At 33.9% G+C, this 23,935-nt stretch overlaps 1 protein-coding gene across 1 annotated transcript in view; it reads left to right on the forward strand.

The window, feature by feature from the left end:
• The window catches only part of LOC132721435 (uncharacterized), a gene marked incomplete at its 3' end in the record, with an annotated part of 142,290 nt that overhangs the window by 104,974 nt on the left and 13,381 nt on the right, over positions 1 to 23,935 (forward strand). Inside the window, exons 56-77 of the mRNA XM_060705741.1 lie at positions 458 to 619; positions 1,035 to 1,202; positions 1,883 to 2,038; positions 2,586 to 2,750; positions 4,902 to 5,063; positions 5,604 to 5,765; positions 6,147 to 6,314; positions 6,674 to 6,838; positions 7,696 to 7,857; positions 8,323 to 8,595; positions 10,149 to 10,301; positions 10,869 to 11,030; positions 11,756 to 11,923; positions 12,146 to 12,310; positions 12,877 to 13,038; positions 14,875 to 15,036; positions 15,347 to 15,496; positions 15,720 to 15,875; positions 16,712 to 16,870; positions 17,383 to 17,544; positions 18,256 to 18,417; positions 19,031 to 19,192. Of these exons, the coding sequence (XP_060561724.1) occupies positions 458 to 619; positions 1,035 to 1,202; positions 1,883 to 2,038; positions 2,586 to 2,750; positions 4,902 to 5,063; positions 5,604 to 5,765; positions 6,147 to 6,314; positions 6,674 to 6,838; positions 7,696 to 7,857; positions 8,323 to 8,595; positions 10,149 to 10,301; positions 10,869 to 11,030; positions 11,756 to 11,923; positions 12,146 to 12,310; positions 12,877 to 13,038; positions 14,875 to 15,036; positions 15,347 to 15,496; positions 15,720 to 15,875; positions 16,712 to 16,870; positions 17,383 to 17,544; positions 18,256 to 18,417; positions 19,031 to 19,192 (3,666 nt within the window). The remainder of the gene's footprint in view (positions 1 to 457; positions 620 to 1,034; positions 1,203 to 1,882; positions 2,039 to 2,585; positions 2,751 to 4,901; positions 5,064 to 5,603; positions 5,766 to 6,146; positions 6,315 to 6,673; positions 6,839 to 7,695; positions 7,858 to 8,322; positions 8,596 to 10,148; positions 10,302 to 10,868; positions 11,031 to 11,755; positions 11,924 to 12,145; positions 12,311 to 12,876; positions 13,039 to 14,874; positions 15,037 to 15,346; positions 15,497 to 15,719; positions 15,876 to 16,711; positions 16,871 to 17,382; positions 17,545 to 18,255; positions 18,418 to 19,030; positions 19,193 to 23,935) is intronic.

Below are 23,935 nucleotides of genomic sequence, written 5' to 3' on the forward strand. Positions count from 1 at the left end.
GAGGGCCACTATCTTGGTGTTGTGGTTAAGATTGATGATTTAGATTCATGACCCTCTTCATTATAATGGGTTCAAAACAGTCATATTCAGTCATAGGTGGAAGCTCAATTTTCTGAGTAGATCAACTATGTTTCTGCACCTGCTTCCACCTGACGACTAACTCCGAGTCAAGTTCCTCATACTGATGTGGGTTCAAAACCCAATAGGGACAATGAATTGATTCATGTGAAGAAATTAACTGATATAAAGGCTGGATCTATTAATAGAAAAATAGCCTAATCCTAGAAATAGACAAATAATGATAAAAGAAGTAAAAAATGTTTGACTCAATAAAGATAATCATTTTTTATGGTGATGAAAAGGTTGTCTAATGCTATGAAAATAGATAAAAAATGATAAAAGTACATGTAGTTAAATAAGTCTAATACTTGGTGCATGTTTTTTATTCCGTCTGTAGCCAACTGTGATGTAGGGTATTACTATGATGAGAGTCTTGAGAAATGTCAGAAGTGTACGTTCGGGACATACCAGGACCAAAAATATCAGACTTCATGCAAATCATGTGACACTGGTAAAACAACAACAACCCAGGGCAACGATGAGGAATCTGATTGTATTGGTAAGGGGTTATAAATAGGTGACGGTGTCATTAATTACTGTGAATTCACTTAATATCATAGACATGAAATTTCATGGTTTTGTCACTAAGAACATTTTCACAGGTACTTAAATTCATGGACTGTTTATTTTCCAAAAGGTAAAATGTAAATAATACAATGCAAAATAATCTTACATAAGACAAACTCAAATTTCATTGGATCTTAAATTTGTGGATTGACCTATCCTTGAAAACCATGAAAATTAGTGCCCCACGAATAATAATGATTTTGCAGTAAATCGTTTCATTGGTTCAGATTTTTATCTTAAATTGCAATCTCATTTGGTTGTGTGGTTGACTGTTCCCTGTGTGAAATATTTGTTACTCTGTTACATAACCCAAACAAGCAAAAATATTTATAGTTGATTTGTTGCAGTACCTTGTCCAGCGGGGTCGTATCTCCCATTCCGGATCAGTGGTCAGTGTACGCCATGTCCACAAGGGACATACAGGGTGAACGATGAAACCATTGCAACTTGCACACCTTGTGAAAGTGGGAAAAACACAGATGGAGAGGGATCCACGAGTGAAGCAGACTGCAAACGTATGTTGACTTTGACGTTTTATCAAAATTTAAAAATAAATCCTATCAATTGAATTTTGGTATTGAATTATTGTCTATATATAGACATGTGATGTAACCATTAAAAATGCAACATGCTAAAAATAATTACAGAAACAAATCAGGTTCAATTTGTCTTGATATCAGATACAGCAATCTTTTTATTGTTGATGTCTTAGAATCAAAATAATATATCGAAAGCAGTGCCCTCTTGATATAATTATAGTTGTGCAACTGAACACCAATCAGTGATTTTATTAGGGATAGAATCACTGTTGGGGATATATTATTTCTGGAGTATCAAGATTTAAGCAGACGGCAGTCAGACAAAATTTATAGAAGCCTAACTTGATTCCGATAACAAAGGCCTTCTATACTTAGAATTTTTTTCGAATAGTTTTATTCTGTAGGGGTATTCAATCTTTTACATCTTATACTATCATAATTATGATAACTTGCAACATACTTATTAAAATCACATACCAGACATATTATCTTTATTGACACTTGGTATTTAAAAATGAAGGACATTAAGAATTGTACTGTTAAATTTATAATGAATGTGGAGTTTACAAGAAAACTTGGAAAAAAATGAAGAAAAAAGCCATACTTACAAAATTGACCTTGAATAAATCATGATATTCTGTATTTTCTAATAAAAGCTGACTGCAAGCTAGGTGAGAAGATTGTTGGAAATGTTTGTGAGAAGTGTGAAATTGGGACGTACCAGACAAAGCCCAGGGAGATCTCTTGTGATACTTGTGGGGATTATAAGTCTACTGAACAAACTGGAGCAGATTCTGCTGACAAATGTGTTGGTAAGTTGGATAGGAAACTTTACCATACAGCTCTTGACCCTGCTGAATTTGTGTAATGGATTTATCCTGCTTTGAATTTGGAACAGTCCATTTAAATTTTAAGGGATATCGATATTAAAATGCATAAAATTGAGCTACAAACAATCAGCAAAAGTGTATCATTTTTGGTTCCAGCAGAAAAAGGGTTAACAGTTACTATTGCAATTTTTGATAAGTCAAAGATTTCATTTTCCTGTTGATTATCTATGAACATGAGATTCTTCATATTGAGTATTTAGAGAGTCATAAGTTGTAAACTGTAGTTATTTGATTTTATTATCATAATTATCATTATTCATGAAGGTGATAATGTAGTTGCTGCCTTTAAAATTGTAGAAATTTTATCAAACGTTTACACTGTATTTATGTTTGCAAATTTTATGCTTAGTACATGTATTGTGACTTTAATTTCATATTTGGTTTTAATTGCAAAATTGTATTAAATTTAATTTATTCTAAATTTATAATAAAGTATTTTATATTATGACTTGTATATTTCCTTCTATAGATACATGCCCTAGTGGTACACAACTTACACAAAAGAACCCGTTACTCTGTGAAAAATGTCCCATGAATAATTACAAGGAAGCTGGCGTTGATGAAAAATGTACACCTTGCCCAGTCAATCATATTACTCTGGCAGATGGTGCTGCGAACATAAGAGAATGTGTTCGTAAGTTGTTAATTTTGGATAGTATAATTATGCTTGAGTAATAACAATGTATTTGCACAAAAATAATTTTAATAGATGCTTTGATTTTGATACTAAATCTGATTTGAAACTGGTAATTCAAGTAAACATTTGTAGAAATCTGGCAAAGTTTCATCAGGTGACAACAAACTCAATTTAGACATAACGCATTTAAGCGGTATTAACTGTTATGTTAAAGTCCTACAAAATTGAGAATACTTTGTTTGTCCTATTTATTTGTTTTTAGCTCACCTTGCACAAAGTGCAGGTGAGCTTTTAGGATGGCCAACCAAATGGCGTCCGTCGTCCGTCCACATTTTAAATATTCTAAGGACATCTTCTATGATACCGCAAGGCCAATGTTTATGAAACTTGGCAGGAATACTCTTTGTATGAAGCTCTATCAAGATTGTTCAAAGAATTCCATTTCATGCAGAACTCTGGTTGCCATGGCAACCGAAAGAAAAATCTTTAAATATCTTCTTTTAAAGAACCATAAGAGCTAAAGCTTAGATATTTGGCATGAAAATCTTCTAATGAGTGTCTACCAAGTTTGTTCAAATAAAAGCCCTAGGGTCAAAATTGGCCCCGCCCCAGGGGGTCATTGATTTTCCCTATATGCATATAGTAAAAACTTAAAAAATCTTCTTTTAAAGAACCCAAAGAGCTAGAGCTAAGATATTTGGCATGAAACATCTTCTAGTGAGTGTCTACCAAGTTTGTTCAAATAAAAGCCCTGGGGTCAAAATTGGCCCCGGCCCGGGGGGTCATTGATTTTCCCTATATGCATATAGTAAAAACTTAAAAAATCTTCTTTTAAAGAACTGTTAAAGCTAGAGCTTAGATATTTGGCATGAAACATCTTCTAGTGAATGTCTACCAAGTTTGTTCAAATAAAAGCCCTGGGGTCAAAATTGGCCCCGCCCCAGGGGGTCATTGATTTTCCCTATATGCATATAGTAAAAACTTAAAAAATCTTCTTTTAAAGAACCCAAAGAGCTAGAGCTAAGATATTTAGCATGAAACATCTTCTAATGAGTGTCTACCAAGTTTGTTCAAATAAAAGCCCTGAGGTCAAAATTGGCCCTGCCCCAGGGGGTCATAGATTTTCCCTATATGCATATAGTAAAAACTTAAAAAATCTTCTTTTAAAGAACCGTAAGAGCTAGAGCTTAGATATTTGGCATGAAACATCTTCTAGTGAATGTCTACCAAGTTTGTTCAAATAAAAGCCCTGGGGTCAAAATTGGCCCCGTCCCAGGGGGTCATAGATTTTCCCTATATGCATATAGTAAAAACTTAAAAAATCTTCTTTTAAAAAACCCAAAGAGCTAGAGCTAAGATATTTAGCATGAAAAAACTTCTAATGAGTGTCTACCAAGTTTGTTCAAATAAAAGCCCTGGGGTCAAAATTGGCCCCGCCCCAGGGGGTCATTGATTTTCCCTATATGCATATAGTAAAAACTTAAAAAATCTTCTTTTAAAGAACTCAAAGAGCTAGACCTAAGATATTTAGCATGAAACATGTTCTAATGGGTGTCTACCAAGTATGTTTAAATAAAAGCCCTGGGGTCAAAACTGGCCCCGCCCCGGGGGTCATTGATTTTCCTTATATGTGTATAGCAAAAACTTAAAAATCTTCTTTGAAAAAACCCAAATAGCTTGAGTTTAGATATTATACATGAAACATCTTTAAGTAAATATCTACAAAGTTTGTTCAAATAAAAGCCCGGGGGTCAAAACTGGCCCTGCCCCAGGGGTGTCATTGTTTTTAACTATATGTGTATAGTAAAAACTTAAAAAATCTTCTTTTAAAAAACCCAATGAGCTAGAACTTAGATGTTTAGCATGAAACATCTTCTTATGGGTGTCTACCAAGTCTGTTCAAATAAAAGCCCTTGGGTAAAAATTGGCCCGGGGGGGAGGGCTATATACAGGTGAGCGACCTCAGGGCCATCATGGCCCTCTTGTTTTTCTACACTTTTTGCTAGTTAAAAACCACTAACCTGTCATAAACTGACTTTCTTGTTAAAAAGTACAAATTGTTTCATATCTTTGTTTTTAGGTTACTGTTATAGTAAATTATATTGTTTTTTGCAATATCTTAAAAAAAAAATTTCTGCGTTATTTCAGCTAATTGTGAGAACGGAAAGAGGTTTGACAGCACTACTCAGCAATGTGTAGACTGTGATATAGGAACATTTCAACCCGAGTTTTATAAAGATTTTTGCTATGACTGTAGAGAAAAATGGACTACAGTAACAGTTGGAGCCAAAACAGAGGATGACTGTCTGCGTAAGAGTCTCTTATCTTTATTGTAATTACCTGTACGGTAATTGATTGAACATTAATAAGGAGTTGTTTCCCTTTTTTATGATACCCCATCATTGATTAAATATAAATGAGGAATTGCTTTCCTTTTTATGATACTCCATAATTGATTGAACATTAACAAGGAGTTTATTCCCTTTATCTTAATGCTCTATAGTTTTTATTTTATATTTATGAGAAGTTGCTTCCCTTTTTCATGATACCCCATAATTGGTTCAACATTAATGAGGAGTTGCTTCCCTTTATCATGTTACCTCATAATTGATTTAACATGAATGAATGGTTGCTTCCCTTTATTTTGATGATACGCCCCCCTCCCCCCTCCACATTAAGCTATTCAGCCAGCTTACATAAAGTGGTTCAACTGCAATGCCTGCTGCCGACTTGATTGAGAAGCACCAAACGTTTTTCTCCACAAGAAAATCCGAAAAGTTGAAAAATTGGTGTTACAAAAAACCAAACTGATATGCTCATATTTTATGTGCAGTTTTTATGTTATCACAGCTGACTGTGCTGCGGGTGAATATTGGAATGAAAATATATTATCTTGTGAAAAATGTCCTAAAGACTCGTACCAACCAGACCTGTACAAAAGTAGCTGCCAGAAATGTCCAAATGGGGAATTTACTGATGACATTGGGGCAATAAATGAACTGCAGTGTGAAGGTAGGTGAATAAAATAATGTGAGCTGAAAATAAAAAAAAATACAAATGAAGCCTTTTCCTGAAACAGGGGAAGGTCACAAATGTTTGATGACAGGAATTGAAGAAATTCAGCATCCACTGTATTCCTTAGTATGTTCTGTCAATTGCTTCTTTTTTTTAAAGTTATTTTTTTGTTTGTGTTTCAGATGAGTTCAAATATACTTGTATGTTTGATATCAGAGGAGGCATAAAAATAAATAATTGTAATTGTATTTTAGTCTTGAATGTTTTCATTCATTAAGCCTCTGTGTATTTTGCCTGACCAGATGATATAAATTTAGCATTTTTGTACCATTAGTGATTCTGATCTAGCAAAATTCATACTTTCATATCTTATATTAGATCAGTGCCCTCTGGGAGAGGAGATGGGTCCAGGGGGGACAACCCCAGCTGAATGCATTCCATGTAAAATCGGGACATTCAAAGATGCAACCACAAGTACCTGTCAGTCATGCTCGAATGGTTTAACAACATTGGATACAGGAAAAACATCAAGTTCTGACTGCAAGCGTAAGTATTTACTAGCAAATTAATGCTTTTTGTAGAGAAGGAGCATAAATATAAATACATGCAGGTTTTAATGCTTGCATCTTTGGGGATTTTGTTCCTTCATTTATTGAAAATTGATAATGCATTTTTGGGGACAAATGATTTTAAAATCTCTGTCTTGAAGTCACATGCCCCTTTTAACTAAGGGCTCAAATCTTGAATTATAATCTTGAATTCTTTATTTAGTGTGTCTTTAACTTATGTTTGTAAAGAAAAATGCAGTCATGGTCGTGCAATACCATTTTTACAAAAAAGTTGTAAAAATGGCACAAGTATGTTTAAAAAAGTGAAAAATCTTTATTTATTTGTTCATTACACAGCCCCCTGTGCAACAGGAGAACGTTTTGACACTACCTTGAAGCTGTGTGTAAAATGTGAGGTTGGTACATACCAGGACGAACCGAACTCAGACACCTGTAAACCATGTACACCTACTGGCTACACAACTCTACAACCAGGCTCAAAACTAGACACAGACTGCCTACGTAAGTGGTTAAAAACAATTTTGTAATTTGTGTGGGAGACCATAATACTTTTACAAGTTTTAAATAGTATTTAAACATTTTAAATATTGGTATTTTAAACCTTTGACATTTAGGTTAATATTACCTCTAGTGATGTAATTTATGTATATTCGCTCATACCATGCTAAATGAATAAAATGGACAAAAGTCTTATCCATCTTACAATCACGACAAAACTATTTATAATTTTTGGGGAAAATTAAAAAAAATATATATATTAACTGAAATGCAAACAATGCAGATCATAATCTGATGGCATGGAAGTACATGTTGGTATATCTCAGAAACCGATGTCTGCCACCACCAGTAAACCTGGAAAGTTGCCAAATGACCTTAATAACCAATCACAGGGAAAGAAATATTTTTATAATAAAAAGGCTTGTTGCTTTCTTTCAGACTTATTTAGAATTAAAAAAAATGATGTAGGATTACATAGTGAAATCATAAGTCAATCAAAGTTAAACCATTCAGTTAGCTGAATAGGTAGAGCGTTGTACTGTGAATCAGGCAATCCAGGTTCCAGGTTCGATTCCTGGAAGGTGCAGGTCACTTTAATTGTGATTTATCATGAAATCCTTTCTTAGGTCATTAATTTTGCACTATACCTCTGTCCTTGCATGTACAGAAGTTATCAGTTCCTTGTGAAAGTGAAGGCAACTAGTACTGGTGAACTGCTTGACAGCCTGCCCAGGAAGATACAGTGGATGAACTGTGCTCTGATAAATTTAATGTGGCTTAACTGCCATGATCAGGAGTGAAAAACTACCAACACCAACACCACCGATCAAAGTTAAATACATTGTGCCAAAATTTTTCAGCTCCGTGCAAGCCTGGTTCAGCTTGGGACAATGGAGTGGGAGCATGTAAACAATGTTGGAAGGGGAAATATCAAGATGAGGCGAACCAGGTAGAGTGTAAAACATGTCCTGATACACAAACAACCCTTGGAGATGGTGCCGATAGCCAGGATGACTGTATAGGTATAGAAGTGAATCATAAGTTTTTTTTCCCAGCAATTTTAGCTTGTCTGTTTGGAAAATACCAAAGAAATAAATTTTATGGAGAGGAAACTTTGATGTCACTAATTTTAAATCTGTAAATCAAATAGCATTTAAATGCAAGTTTGTGTAAAGGTCTGTTGAAATTTAAAAAAATGGTGACTAACAAACTCCAAACTCACCCACAGGTTTATTATGATATTATTCATCTGATTTATTTGTCCCTCATGTATAAACCTCTTATGGTTACTGGTAGACTCTTGTGCAGGGATAAAACAAAATCAGTTAATGTTTTGGTGGCATAAAAATGCATTTGAAATGCCATATGCATAATAATATTTCAATGAAAGTCATGAATATGTATTTTATTCTAACATTTTGAAGATAATTATATTTCCATAATATTTTATTTATCTTCATAAATAAGTAGTTTTAACTTCTTTAAAGATCCTACTTGTGGAGCACAGGAATGGCAGTGTGATGATGGGCAGTGTATAGATGAAGCCTTAAGATGTGATGGTACAGTTGATTGTACTGACAACTCAGATGAGTCAAATACAAACTGCTGTCCCATTGGTCAATTCTTTGATTATTCAACCAATCAATGTGAAGCTTGTCCAGCTGGAAGTTACCAGGATATACCAGGAGAGACATCTTGTATGAACTGTCCAAAGGGACAAATTTCAGCAGCAGGATCAGATGAACCAGCGGATTGTCAAGGTAATATTTTATTTAAATCAATTTAAACATACAAAGAAGACAAAGATTCTTACATGCATTGTATATTATAGGAAGTATCGCTTTAGCTTTGTTTTTATAGTTAGTCCATATTCTTAACCATATTGATTGAAAAACAAATAATTTTCTTGAAACTTTAGTTCTGATTTACTTTTCTTAATTAAGAGCTTTTATAGTTTGCCCTGCTTATTAAATCTTTACTGGTTTTAAGCTACCTGAAACAGAAGTGGTCATAGGTAATGGCTATGTGATGTGGCTATGTATCTTTTGCGTGTGCGTCGTGCTTCGTTGTCGTCAAATTGGGTTTGTTAACAGTCTGAGCCAGGTTGAATTGGACTCATTGTTAACTTAAGGATGTTGTCTCAATTAAATACAGATCGTTAAGAATGGTTACTCGGTCAAAAAATAAGGTCAAAGGAATGAAATATATCCGCTATTTAAACTCTACTGGCTGCAGTTTTGATCCAAATATTCTGGAAATTTGTCAGGAAGGTTGTTTTAATGATTTCTAAGTCAAGTTCGAAGGTGGGTCATCTTCGGTCAAAAACTAGGTCACAGGAGCTATAAATAGAAAATCTTGTTAACACTCTAGTGGCTGCAGTTTTGATCCAAATGTTCTGGAAATTTGTCAGGAAGATTGTTTTGATGATTTCTAGGTCAAGTTCGAAGATGGGTCATCTCCGGTCAAAAACTAGGTCACAGGAGCTAAAAATAGAAAAAGCTTGTTAACACTCTAGTGGCTGCAGTTTTGATCCAAATATTCTAGAAATTTGTCAGAAAGGTTATTTTAATGATTTCTAGGTCAAGTTTGAAGATGGGTCATCTCTGGTCAAAAACTAGGTCACAGGAGCTAAAAATAGAAAAAGATTGTTAACACTCTAGTGGCTGCAGTTTTGATCCAAATATTCAGGAAATTTGTCAGGAAGGTTGTTTTGATGATTTCTAGGTCAAGTTCGAAGATGGGTCATCTCCGGTCAAAAACTAAGTCACAGAAGCTAAAAATAGAAAAATCTTTGTAACACTGTAGTGGCTCCAGTTTTGATCCAAATATTCAGGAAATTTGTCAGGAAGGTTGTTTTGATGATTTCTAGGTCAAGTTTGAATATGGGTCGTCTCCAGTCAAAAATTAGGTCGCATTGCCCAAATATGAAAAACCTTTTTAACACACTAGAGGTCACATTTTTGACTCAATTGTCATCAAACATGGCCAGGATGCTTGCCTAAGATATTGCTTGGATGCGGTTGATGGGTCAGGGGAGAGATCCAGGGCCATCATGGCCCTCTTGTTTATAATAGATTTGCCCTGGTTTGATTTTGAACAATCCATTTGGATATTAAAGGATTTCAATATAAAAATGAAAAAAAAAAGTTACCATAGGTAAAGAGCCCAGATGTGCAGACTGACCTGGTTTTATGCTTGTGCCAAATGCTAATCTTCTTCTGCTCCAGTAGGTGAAGGGTTAATTGAAACATAGCTGGATTATTTAGTAGAATTTGTTGCCGGGTACCAATAATAAAATATTTTTCACTTGTAGAGTGTCCTGCTGGTTCCCAGCTTGTTGATGGAGCCACAGAATGTACAGAGTGTCCAGAAGATATGTACAGAAGAACAGGAATGATGACATGTAGCTTTTGTCCCCCTAATTTTGTCTCTGACGCAGGTTCGACGGACATTACTGATTGTAAACGTAAGTATACTTCGTTTGACATTCCAATTGTATAGACTTTTAGCTCACCCGCTTAGCCCAGTAGGGTAAGCAATGTATTAGTAATCCAGGAGTCACTGGTTTGATCCTCGGACAAGGGGTAATTTCTTCATACAAGTTGATCTTTAAATAAGAAGTCTTATGGTTATCTGTGTGTGGGATTTAAACTTAAGTTTTCTGGTGGAAAAATACAATGAATACAAAGTGATAGACCATTTAGCCAAGTAATTGATTCCCTGAGGCAGTCAAGATTATATTTATTACACTTATCCATGTAATTGTGCACTACTATGTAGTATTAAACTATAAGATTTATAGTTGTATACAGTTGAACTTGTGCTGACAGTCATCTCCGGTCACATATCAACAATGGTCATGTTGATTCCATCCCCTGATAAACTCTCAATAAAATTGGCAGCAAATGGTGGTCGCCACAACCAGCAGTGATTCAAGGAGTCAATTCTTAAAGTTGTTTTGCCAAATGATGAATTTGTTACTCTCTGAAAGAACAAAATGATATATATTCTTTGTACATTTTCATATTTTCAGCTGACTGTGAGGAAGGTGAATACTATGATACTGGACTGTTGGGGTGCGAGCCCTGTCCAATAGGTTATTACCAGGACCAGGAGAAACAAGGTCAGTGTAACAGGTGCACCACTGGTACAACCACAGAGCAGACAGGAAGTACAAGCAGCAACCAGTGTATTGGTATATATCATTCTGTATTTGATATTCATATTTTTAAATCATTACAAAAATTAAAATTTGAATTTTTACACACTTAACAACTAATAGGGCTGAGTCGTAAATGATCTCTTTGTTTGAAGTTCCCTCCTTACTGCTTTGGATTAAAAAAATTAGAGAATGTCAATCTTTAATTATATTTCTCTTAAAATGTTTCTATTACCATAATCTCTGATCATACATAGTTTCAATTTCTTTTTCTCAAGTTTTATGTCACATTGTCGCAAGAGTTTTTATTCTGCCCATATGTATGTCTGTCTAAAAACAGTAGCAAACATACTTAATTTACAATACACATTAAGTTACATTTCTAAAAAAATGTTTTTAACAGCAATAATTTTGTCAGTTGATTTAATCTGTCAAAAAAAAGGAGAAATTAATAATCACACATAATTAATTTGCCAGGTGGTAAATTTTTGCCACCAACTTGAAAACACCATCGGCCTCTATGTTGTGGGCTGGAAATATACAAGGGACTTTGGATATCTTTCATGTCAGAAAGTTTTTCAGTTAGCTGGGTTCTACTTACCTGAGTCTAAAATAATGCACTGAGTGAAACCTGCGTTCTTCCTGAGCTAAGAAATCTGGAAAATCATCATTTTGACCTTTTCATTATAAAATGCAATAAAAATGTACATCCTCAAATTCACTTTTTTATGATTTTATTACATGTATTTTTATAATGGCAGATATATGTGATCCTGGCTATACTTTGGTATATGATTCGGACGGAAAGCCTACAACCAGTTGTAATCCATGTCCGGTTTCAACATACAAGGACAACTCAGACTTCTACGAGTGTAAGCCTTGTGCCGCTGGTTTCACAACAGCTGCTACTGGAAGCACAGAATGTTTGCGTAAGTTTTCTAATGTAATTAAAAAGTTAGTTCCATTCACCCTTGAGTCTTAAATTCCTAGCTAAGAATGTCCCTTACAATAAAGTAGAACAAAAATTGTGAAGTTTTATACTTCAAATATTAACATGTTTTGCTGATGTCAAAAATGTTTATTAACCATAAAATGTGCAAAAGTATTTCTTGACAAACAAAAACATTTGTATATTTATCAAATATTTTCAGCGGACTGTGATGCAGGAAATTTTTACCCGTCTAAAACCAGTCCAGACTGCAAGTTGTGTTCAAGAGGATCATTCCAGCCTGACCGTCTGCAATCATCTTGCATCCAATGCCCTGCTGGCCAGACTACACCAATAATTGGTGCAACAACAAAGTTCCTATGCTATAGTAAGTGATGACAAATAGAGATTATTTGATTTCCATGGTACATGTATGTTCAGAATTATAGACAAGTCATAGGTGAATGCCTGACACTATTGAAAATGAATGCAATTGTATACCTAATAATAATGCAGAAGTAAATTCATTTACATCAAAAATATTATATTATTAAATTAATGCTCTTATGGTGAATGTTCATGACTGTACCAGATTCTATGCTTTGATTCATTTTCAGGCAGATTCTTTTCTAAATTTGGTTCATTTTCAGACATTTTATGGAGCTCTTGATTCAAATTAGTCAGTTTCTTTGCTGTGGTTGATTTATTTTCAGACAGATGGTTCATTTTCAGACAAATTCTATGCTGCGCTTGATTTATTTTCAGAATACTTTATTCATTTTCAGACCAATTCTATATTGAGCTTGATTCAATGTCAGACAGTTTCTATGCTACGCTTGATTCACTTTCAGACAAATGTTTCAGAGAATTGACACATTTTTAATAGGAATGTAATTTCTATGCTGTGCTTGATTAGTTGTTTGATAAATTACATTGTGTTTGATTCATTTTCAGACAAATGCTCTGCTGGATATAAGTATGACTCTACAACAGATCTCTGTGAGATATGCCCAAAAGGAACTTACAGACGTAAAGAAGATGAAGGTGATTGTAAAGTATGTAGGACAGGTTTCACTACAGAGGGTCCTGGGACTCCATCAGAGGACTTGTGTGTTCGTAAGTTACCTAAGTTACAGTGTTGGGTCTGATCAATAATAAAAAAATACTGTAGTTATAACTGTTATGGGACCTCCGTGGCCGAGTGGTTAAGGTTGTTGACTTCAAACCACTTGCCCTTTGACAGGGACTTTGGATTCTTTCATGTGAGGAAGCTATCCAGCTAGCTTAGGGAACGTTGGTGGTTCTACTACCATCCCCCTTCTTGCAACCCCCTGATGTATCATTTTGAAGTGGGACCGTGCCGAATAAAGTGGTCACTTTTTTTAACAACATTTTTCAAATGAAAAACAGTGTTTGGGGTCTAAATAGGGCATTTTTTCATTGTTTGAGGCCTAAAAAGGGTGGGGGGGCAAAAAGCCGTCAAAACAGGTCTATATGAGGGAAAAGGTAATTTAAATTTTATCAGCCACATTCAAAAGTTGGAATTTCACAAATAATATAATTTCATTTGTATATTAAACCGATTCCTGATATTTCTCTAATTTGAAGGTGATTCCATATCACAAATGGTCAAAAGTTGATAGAAATGACAGAAAAATAAATGGATATTTTAGATCCTTTTACAAACATGAGCAGCAGTTTTAATGCAGCCAAAAATATAAAAAAAAAACAACTTTCATTTCTAATTTATTTAAGCAATTTCAAGTAATATTTGTTAATAGTTTGATTTTTATTTTCATTGTTTCGGGCATATTATGTTATACCCCCTGGCGTCCGTCCGTCCGTCCGTCTGTCCGTCCGTCCGTTAGCAATTTTGTTTCCGGAGCATAACTTAAGTTCCATTTGGCCCACAACATTCAAACTTCATAGGATGATTGCCCATATTGGGTAGAAGACCGCTATTGATTTTGGGGTCACAAGGTCAAAGGTCAAGGTCACTATCACCTTAAAACTGAAAACAGTTTCCGGAGCATAACTTAAGTTTCATTTGGCCCACAACATTCAAACTTCATAGGATGATTGTCTATATTGGGTAGAAGACCCCTATTGATTTTGGGGTCACAAGGTCAAAGGTCAAGGTCACTATCACCTTAAAACTGAAAACAGTTTCCGGAGCATAACTTAAGTTCCATTTGGCCCACAGTATTCAAACTTCATAGGATGATTGTCCATATTGGGTAGAAGACCCCTATTGATTTTTGGGTCACAAGGTCAAAGGTCAAGGTCACTATTACCTTAAAACTGAAAACAGTTTCCGGAGCATAACTTAAGTTCCATGTGGCCAACAGTGTTGAAACTTCATATGATGAATGTCCATATTGGGTAGGAGAGCCCTATTGATTTTGGGGTCACAAGGTTAAAGGTCAAGGTCACTATTACCTTAAAACTGAAAACAGTTTCCAGAGCATAACTTAAGTTCCGTTTGGCCTACAATATTCAAACTTCATAGGATGATTGTCCATATTGGGTAGGAGACCCCTATTGATTTTGTGGTCACACGATCAAAGGTCAAGGTCACTATTACTTTTAAACTGAAAACAGTTTCCGGAGCATAACTTAAGGTCTACTGGGCCCATAATATTCAAACTTCATTGGATGATTGTCCATATTGGGTAGAAGACCCTGATCGTTTTTAAAGTCACAAGGTCAAAGGTCAAGGTCACTATTACTTTAAAACTGAAAACAGTTTCTGCAGCATAACTTAATTTCTTTTTGGCCCACAATATTCAAACTTTATAGGAGGATTGCTATTGGAAGGAGGTACTACTTTATTTAATTTATGTAATGTCTTACAAATGCTTCATCCTTAATATAAAAAAAAAAACACTTTCGGGCATATAATGCTCCGCCTAGCGGTGCTCTTGTTTTTCTATGTTGTTTTTTTTTCCCCAGCAAACTGTGTAGTTGGTCAGTATTACAACAGGCAGACTAGTAGATGCGAGCCATGTCCTATAAATAGCTACCAATCAGAACCTTACAAATATGTCTGTGTGCAATGTCCGACTGGAACCGCTGTTTCTTCAACTGGCTCTGATGAAATGTCAGACTGTGAAGGTAGGCTGTTACAATATTATACACTATTATTACCCTACTTACATGTATGTACTTATAGAGGATATTTGTTAGTTCTGAACGAAAGATAAAAATATAGTTCACAGACTTAACACCGGATGTCTTTGTCATAACTTTGTCATGAGGTGTTATTTTATAATTCATTGTAAGCCACTCTAAATTTTAGGAAATTTTACATCTAACAAACCAAATTTCTTTGTTATATTTGTAGACCTTTTAATCAGTTGAAATAGGTCACGATGGGCATGTATTTTGTAGAATTTATATATAGGTCACACTTCATAAATTGCAGATCCATGTACAGTTGCTGGAGAAGAGCTTCAACCTGATGGTTCTTGTGGTCCGTGTAAAGTTGGGTTTGCCAAGATACCACCTAGCACTATCTGTACTGAATGTCCAGGTGGCTTCACAACTGAAGGAACAGGGAGCTCTGAGTGTGTTCGTAAGTTAGCGTTTATTTTAGTTACAAACTTCAGTTATGATTTTTTTCTGACTGAACGCTGATGATGATTTACATATTTCTATGATAGAACTGACGAAGCAAATAAAGCAAAACATGTATTGATATTTAAAATTGTGTTGGTTTTGATCTATTTGTCCTGTGATAGTTCCTATAATTTAGATTACAAAACAAAAACACTATGTAAGATTACCATATTTTCCAGCTGACTGCACTGAGGGTAATTACTGGGATGGTACCAAGTGTTCACCATGTGTAAAAGGAGAGTACCAACCAAACAAATACAAGTACGATTGTGTAGATTGTCCGACTGGGCGGACAACAGCCAACGTTGGAGCAAGTCAATCTTCTCAGTGTATTGGTAAGTATGAAATGTGCTCATAGGCATAATGTTATACAACAGCAGGGATATAAAATGTCATCATTTAGTTTAAACCTTTTAAGCGTATTTCAATACATTGTCATATTTTAAAGGCATGTTATGCCTCAGAAATGAATATTATTTTCTCTCTCTATAATTATGGGGCAAACATGTGTTTAGTAATGTTTTAATAATGGATTTAAAGCATGTTAGATGCTTATCACCTGACGTTAGTATCATTTAATATGGATTTTATTTTCATAAAAGTAGCAAAATATAAAATAAATGGTACTTTGATTTTCATACAAAATTCTTGATCACTGCATTGACTGTACTTATTACCAAAAAGCAAAATAAGCTCACGATGGTTTAGCTTTATGGCCAATGAGTGTTTTTTCCCCAGAAATATACCAAAATAGTTTTGAGGAATGAAAGAAAAAGCATTTTGGGGGCTAAATGGGCCTTGGAAATTTTTTTCAAAAAGTTAAAGTTTAAGGATGTGTGTCCCTCTCATAATAGTAAATTAAGATTAAGAGAAAAAAACACACAAAAAAACAGTCATTTGTAGGAAAAAAGAATTTTACTGTGGTACATTATAAACAGATAGTTTTTGGAAACATATTCACTGGAAAATACCAATTGTATGAAGCAGACTTTGCCTTTTTTTCTTCAGATATCATTTTATGTTAAAATTAAGCAAATAGGGCAAATTTGTTTGCACCTTACACCTTTTTTTCTTTAATAAAGCTTTTTACATTTACATACACATGTAATTTGTATGTTATGAACAGTAGCTTTCTAAGGGGTTAAGATTGTTTTGTTTTCTTAAATTTCAGATATATGTCCAAATGGGTTCGAGTTACAGGTTGATGGCACATGCAAACCATGTGACAAGAATTATTACCGTACAAATGGGGTGCAGCTACAATGTACTCCATGCCAGAAAAACTTTATTACATTGTTTGAGGGTGCAGAGACAGCAGACGATTGTCGTCGTACGTATTACGTTATTACTGTTTTATTACTTTTAGATATTTCTTTTTAGCCTGGGTTGCAGAAAAGTATATTTGATTTACATCACATATCCATGCTGCTTTTGTAAATCCGTAAATATGGTATTGCAGGGCAGTGCATATATTTTGACATGACGTAATTTGTGTTTTACATAGTATACAGACCCGCTGAATGTAAGCATTACACTAAAGTCAGGCCCATGAAAAATGATTCTTTTTCACTTTAAACAGTCTCTTTTTTGGGTATATGATAAATAGATTATTATATTCGTCTGAATATACTGAACTTGTTGTATAGAATATTATCATGCTCGCCAGAGACTAGCATAATATAATTTTATTCAACTTACACTCATTCAATAACCTTCTTTTCTTCAAAAGCATGTAAATTAAGTTGAACATTTAAGATTTCTATTTTTGTAGTTTGGTTATTGGAAACTTGCCAGTTTTATATTCAAAAACAAAATGGATATTGTTTGTGGATATGCTTTCAGCACTGTGTGATGTGGGAACTGAATGGAATGATGTCACTGGTCAATGTGAACCTTGTAAGATAGGGTTTTACCAGGATGAAGAGTATCAGAAACAATGTAAGGCTTGTGATAGCGGCAAAACTACTGAAAATACAGGGCAAATTTCCGAAGATTCTTGTGTTGGTAAGTTGATTGTTTTGTTTTTAATTATACATAAAAACTTGGGACTAATTTCCCCCATGTAGGTTTTAAATGTCCCAAATTATTTGCAGTTTTTAGAAAATTTTCGTGAAATTTGATCTTCCATTGAGTCTAGTCTTTGGGTCTTTTTGCTGTTTAAGAAAATTGTTATTTTATAACGGTCACTTGGAAGAATTGGTAATTAAAAATTTAGTTATCCAGGAAAGCTGTTGGGTGGATCGCCCCGGGGTTATACAAAATTTTTAAAAAATTTTTTTAAAAAATGAAAAACAAAAAAAATAGAAAAAAACATGTTTTTTAATTAATTTGTTTCTTGGGGGGAGGTTTTTTAAAAAGGGCTTTTTTAAGGTGGTGGTTCTAAAGGGGGGGCCTAAAATTGAAAATAAATGATTTTGCATTGAAAAATAATGTTAAAAAAAAAAATATTTATTTTTAAATTCCATAAAAGGCAAGCATGTTTAAAATGAGCAAGAAACTTTAAACTTATTACCTAATATTGGTTGGTTCCAGGAACGGATTCAAGAGTGTTTAAATAAGTTTATAGCTTTTAACACAATCAAGTTTAAATACTGGTTTATTTGTATAGACTATACACAAATCCATTACCAATTCCAAACACTTTTTTCCATTACATAATACATGTAATTTATTTTATAAATCTTTTTAACATATGCTGTATTGTATATTTTCTAGGTGAGTGTGAGCCCGGGACATATTGGAATGAAGCAACCAGCCAGTGTACAGACTGTGCTAAAGGAACATATCAGAGTGAACGCAACAAAGATTCATGTGTTCAATGTTTACCTGGCTACACCACAAATTTCCCAAAATCTACAAGCCAGCAAAATTGCATTGGTAATATTTATATACATGTATATTCAGTGTGAAAATGAAGGAGAATATTGTATTTTAATATTAGAAATTATTTAAACTTAAAAGTTACCAACATTAAACTTGCTAATTATTATAAGATATAAGATGCAGCTGTTAGACAAGGGGCATAATTATGAAAGCTATATATTTTTAAAGTTATGCCACTTTTTATACTTAAATGTTATGTGAAAATATGGCTTATAATCATTGCCCTTAACAGACAAGTTTTAACACCGAATGCAATGCTCTTGTTAAAGACATAGCTAAGATAAAAAAAATACTCATTAATCAACACAAGATATATTAGATATGGCAAAAAGTATTACATATTGCAATAAAGCAGGGCATTGTTCTAGTGCCGAAGGGTGTTTGCCTTTAAATTTATGGATAAAGGGGTTTTTGACCTACTGGGGGTCGTCCCTTGTTCCTTATAGGGAAAATAAAAACCCAAAAAAGCTAATTGTAGATGGTTAAAAAAAGGGGACAATTTTTTTTTCAATAAGCTTAGATAAATAATTTTTTTAAAATTTTGTTAGAAGATTTTTCCCAGGACATGAAATTGTAAAAAATATTTTTTTTCTCTAATTGTCCATAGATCCGTGTACAAGTGGGTATACCTATAATGCAGTCTTAGATAGATGTGATAAATGTGGATACCAAAAACATCGAGATAGAACTAAACATAACATTTGTCAAGATTGTCCCCCTGGATTGTATACCACAACAGATACAGCAACATCAGAGGCCGAGTGTATATGTAAGTGAAATGTGTAATTATGAGCTCAACTGAGTGTATAATGTAACTGAAATGTGTATTGATGAACTCACAACTAAGTGTATAATGTAAGTGAAATGTTTAATTATGAGCTCAACTGAGTGTATATTGTAAGTGAAATGTGTAATGATGAGCTCCACTGAGTGTATATGTAAGTGAAATGTGTAATGATGAGCTCAACTGAGTGTATAATGTAAGTGAAATGTGTAATGATGAGCTCAACTGAGTGTATATGTAAGTGAAATGTGTAATGATGAGCTCAACTGAGTGTATATGTAAGTGAAATGTGTAATGATGAGCTCAACTGAGTGTATATGTAAGTGAAATGTGTAATGATGAGCTCAACTGAGTGTATATGTAAGTGAAATGTGTAATGATGAGCTCAACTGAGTGTATAATGTAAGTGAAATGTGTAATGATGAGCTCTACTGAGTGTATAATGTAAGTGAAATGTGTAATGATGAGCTCAACTGAGTGTATAATGTAAGTGAAATGTGTAATGATGAGCTCAACTGAGTGTATAATGTGAGTGAAATGTGTAATGATGAGCTCTACTGAGTGTATAATGTAAGTGAAATGTGTAATGATGAGCTCAACTGAGTGTATAATGTGAGTGAAATGTGTAATGATGAGCTCTACTGAGTGTATAATGTAAGTGAAATGTGTAATGATGAGCTCTACTAAGTGTATAATGTAAGTGAAATGTGTAATGATGTGCTCTACTGAGTGTATATGTAAGTGAAATGTGTAATGATGTGCTCTACTGAGTGTATAATGTAAGTGAAATGTGTAATGATGAGCTCAACTGAGTGTATAATGTAAGTGAAATGATGTGTAATGATGAGCTCAACTGAGTGTATAATGTAAGTGAAATGTGTAATGATGAGCTCTACTAAGTGTATAATGTAAGTGAAATGTGTAATGATAAGCTCAACTGAGTGTATAATGTAAGTGAAATGTGTAATGATGAGTTTACTGAGTGTATAATGTAAGTGAAGTGTGTAATGATGAGCTCTACTAAGTGTATAATGTAAGTGAAATGTGTAATGATGAGCTCAACTGAGTGTATAATGTAAGTGAAATGTGTAATGATGAGTTTACTGAGTGTATAATGTAAGTGAAGTGTGTAATGATGAGCTCTACTAAGTGTATAATGTAAGTGAAATGTGTAATGATGAGCTCTACTGAGTGTATAATGTAAGTGAAATGTGTAATGATGAGCTCAACTGAGTGTATAATGTAAGTGAAATGTGTAATGATGAGCTCAACTGAGTGTATAATGTAAGTGAAATGTGTAATGATGAGCTCAACTGAGTGTATAATGTAAGTGAAATGTGTAATGATGAGCTCTACTGAGTGTATAATGTGAGTGAAATGTGTAATGATGAGCTGTACTGAGTGTATAATGTAAGTGAAATGTGTAATGATGAGCTCTACTGAGTGTATAATGTAAGTGAAATGTGTAATGATGAGCTCTACTAAGTGTATAATGTAAGTGAAATGTGTAATGATAAGCTCAACTGAGTGTATAATGTAAGTGAATTGTGTAATGATGAGCTCTACTGAGTGTATAATGTAAGTGAAATGTGTAATGATGAGCTCTACTGAGTGTATAATGTAAGTGAAATGTGTAATGATGAGCTCAACTGAGTGCATAATGTAAGTGAAATGTGTAATGATGAGCTCAATTGAGTGTATGATGTAAGTGAAAGGTGTAATGATAAGCTAAACTGAGTGTATAATGTAAGTGAAATGTGTAATGATGAGCTCAACTGAGTGTATAATGTAAGTGAAATGTGTAATGATGAGCTCAACTGAATGTATAATGTAAGTGAAATGTGTAATGATGTGCTCAACTGAGTGTATAATGTAAGTGAAATGTGTAATGATGAGCTCAACTGAGTGTATAATGTGAGTGAAATGTGTAATGATGAGTTTACTGAGTGTATAATGTGAGTGAAATGTGTAATGATGAGCTCAACTGAGTGTATAATGTAAGTGAAGTGTGTAATGATGAGCTCTACTAAGTGTATAATGTAAGTGAAATGTGTAATGATGAGCTGTACTGAGTGTATAATGTAAGTGAAATGTGTAATGATGAGCTCTACTGAGTGTATAATGTAAGTGAAATGTGTAATGATGAGCTCTACTAAGTGTATAATGTAAGTGAAATGTGTAATGATAAGCTCAACTGAGTGTATAATGTAAGTGAAATGTGTAATGATGAGCTCTACTGAGTGTATAATGTAAGTGAAATGTGTAATGATGAGCTGTACTGAGTGTATAATGTAAGTGAAATGTGTAATGATGAGCTCTACTGAGTGTATAATGTAAGTGAAGTGTGTAATGATGAGCTCTACTAAGTGTATAATGTAAGTGAAATGTGTAATGATGAGCTCTACTGAGTGTATAATGTAAGTGAAATGTGTAATGATGAGCTCAACTGAGTGTATAATGTAAGTGAAATGTGTAATGATGAGCTCAACTGAGTGTATATGTAAGTGAAATGTGTAATGATGAGCTCAACTTAGTGTATAATGTAAGTGAAATGTGTAATGATGAGCTCAACTGAGTGTATATGTAAGTGAAATGTGTAATGATGAGCTCAACTAAGTGTATAATGTAAGTGAAATGTGTAATATTGAGCTCAACTAAGTGTATAATGTGAGTGAAATGTGTAATGATGAGCTCTACTGAGTGTATAATGTGAGTGAAATGTGAAATGATGAGCTCAACTGAGTGTATAATGTAAGTGAAATGTGTAATGATGAGCTCTACTAAGTGTATAATGTAAGTGAAATGTGTAATGATGAGCTCTACTGAGTGTATAATGTAAGTGAAATGTGTAATGATGAGTTTACTGAGTGTATAATGTGAGTGAAATGTGTAATGATGAGCTCAACTGAGTGTATAATGTGAGTGAAATGTGTAATGATGAGCTCTACTGAGTGTATAATGTGAGTGAAATGTGTAAGGATGAGCTGTACTGAGTGTATAATGTAAGTGAAATGTGTAATGATGAGCTCTACTGAGTGTATAATGTAAGTGAAATGTGAAATGATGAGTTCAACTGAGTGTATAATGTAAGTGAAATGTGTAATGATGAGCTCAACTGAGTGTATAATGTAAGTGAAATGTGTAATGATGAGTTTACTGAGTGTATATGTAAGTGAAATGTGTAATGATGAGCTCAACTAAGTGTATAATGTAAGTGAAATGTGTAATGATGAGCTCTACTGAGTGTATAATGTAAGTGAAATGTGTAATGATGAGTTTACTGAGTGTATATGTAAGTGAAATGTGTAATGATGAGCTCTACTAAGTGTATAATGTAAGTGAAATGTGTAATGATGAGCTCTACTGAGTGTATCTGTAAGTGAAATGTGTAATGATGAGTTTACCGAGTGTATAATGTAAGTGAAATGTGTAATGATGAGCTCAACTGAGTGTATAATGTAAGTGAAATGTGTAATGATGAGTTTACCGAGTGTATAATGTAAGTGAAATGTGTAATGATGAGCTCAACTGAGTGTATAATGTAAGTGAAATGTGTAATGATGAGCTCAACTGAGTGTATAATGTAAGTGAAATGTGTAATGATGAGTTTACCGAGTGTATATGTAAGTGAAATGTGTAATGATGAGCTCAACTAAGTGTATAATGTAAGTGAAATGTGTAATGATGAGCTCAACTAAGTGTATAATGTGAGTGAAATGTGTAATGATGAGCTCTACTGAGTGTATAATGTAAGTGAAGTGTGTAATGATAAGCTCAACTGAGTGTATAATGTAAGTGAAATGTGTAATGATGAGCTCAACTAAGTGTATAATGTAAGTGAAATGTGTAATGATGAGCTCAACTAAGTGTATAATGTGAGTGAAATGTGTAATGATGAGCTCTACTGAGTGTATAATGTGAGTGAAATGTGAAATGATGAGCTCAACTGAGTGTATAATGTAAGTGAAATGTGTAATGATGAGCTCTACTAAGTGTATAATGTAAGTGAAATGTGTAATGATGAGCTCTACTGAGTGTATAATGTAAGTGAAATGTGTAATGATGAGTTTACTGAGGTATAATGTGAGTGAAATGTGTAATGATGAGCTCAACTGAGTGTATAATGTGAGTGAAATGTGTAATGATGAGCTCTACTGAGTGTATAATGTGAGTGAAATGTGTAAGGATGAGCTGTACTGAGTGTATAATGTAAGTGAAATGTGTAATGATGAGCTCAACTGAGTGTATAATGTAAGTGAAATGTGTAATGATGAGCTCTACTGAGTGTATAATGTGAGTGAAATGTGAAATGATGAGCTCAACTGAGTGTATAATGTGAGTGAAATGTGTAATGATGAGCTCAACTAAGTGTATAATGTAAGTAAAATGTGAAATGATGAGCTCAACTGAGTGTATAATGTAAGTAAAATGTGTAATGATGAGCTCAACTGAGTGTATATGTAAGTGAAATGTGTAATGATGAGTTCAACTGAGTGTATATGTAAGTGAAATGTGTAATGATGAGCTCATCTAAGGTCCGAAAGCCTAATATCTTACACTTAAGATTTAAAAAATCTTACATACCCGGTACATCAACTTGGGCACTTAGAACAGAATTGATATTTCACATGATTCTTTTGCCCTATAAAAATGATTATTCTGGAAAAATGGAGTAAGTAAATGATCTGAAATTTTGCACACAAGTTATTTGTGTAGACAGATTTAAAA

The sequence above is a fragment of the Ruditapes philippinarum genome, unplaced genomic scaffold (genome assembly GCF_026571515.1).
Source record: "Ruditapes philippinarum isolate M1 unplaced genomic scaffold, ASM2657151v2 ctg2817_1_1_1_1, whole genome shotgun sequence".
In the NCBI taxonomy this organism is placed as follows: Eukaryota; Metazoa; Mollusca; class Bivalvia; order Venerida; family Veneridae; genus Ruditapes; species Ruditapes philippinarum.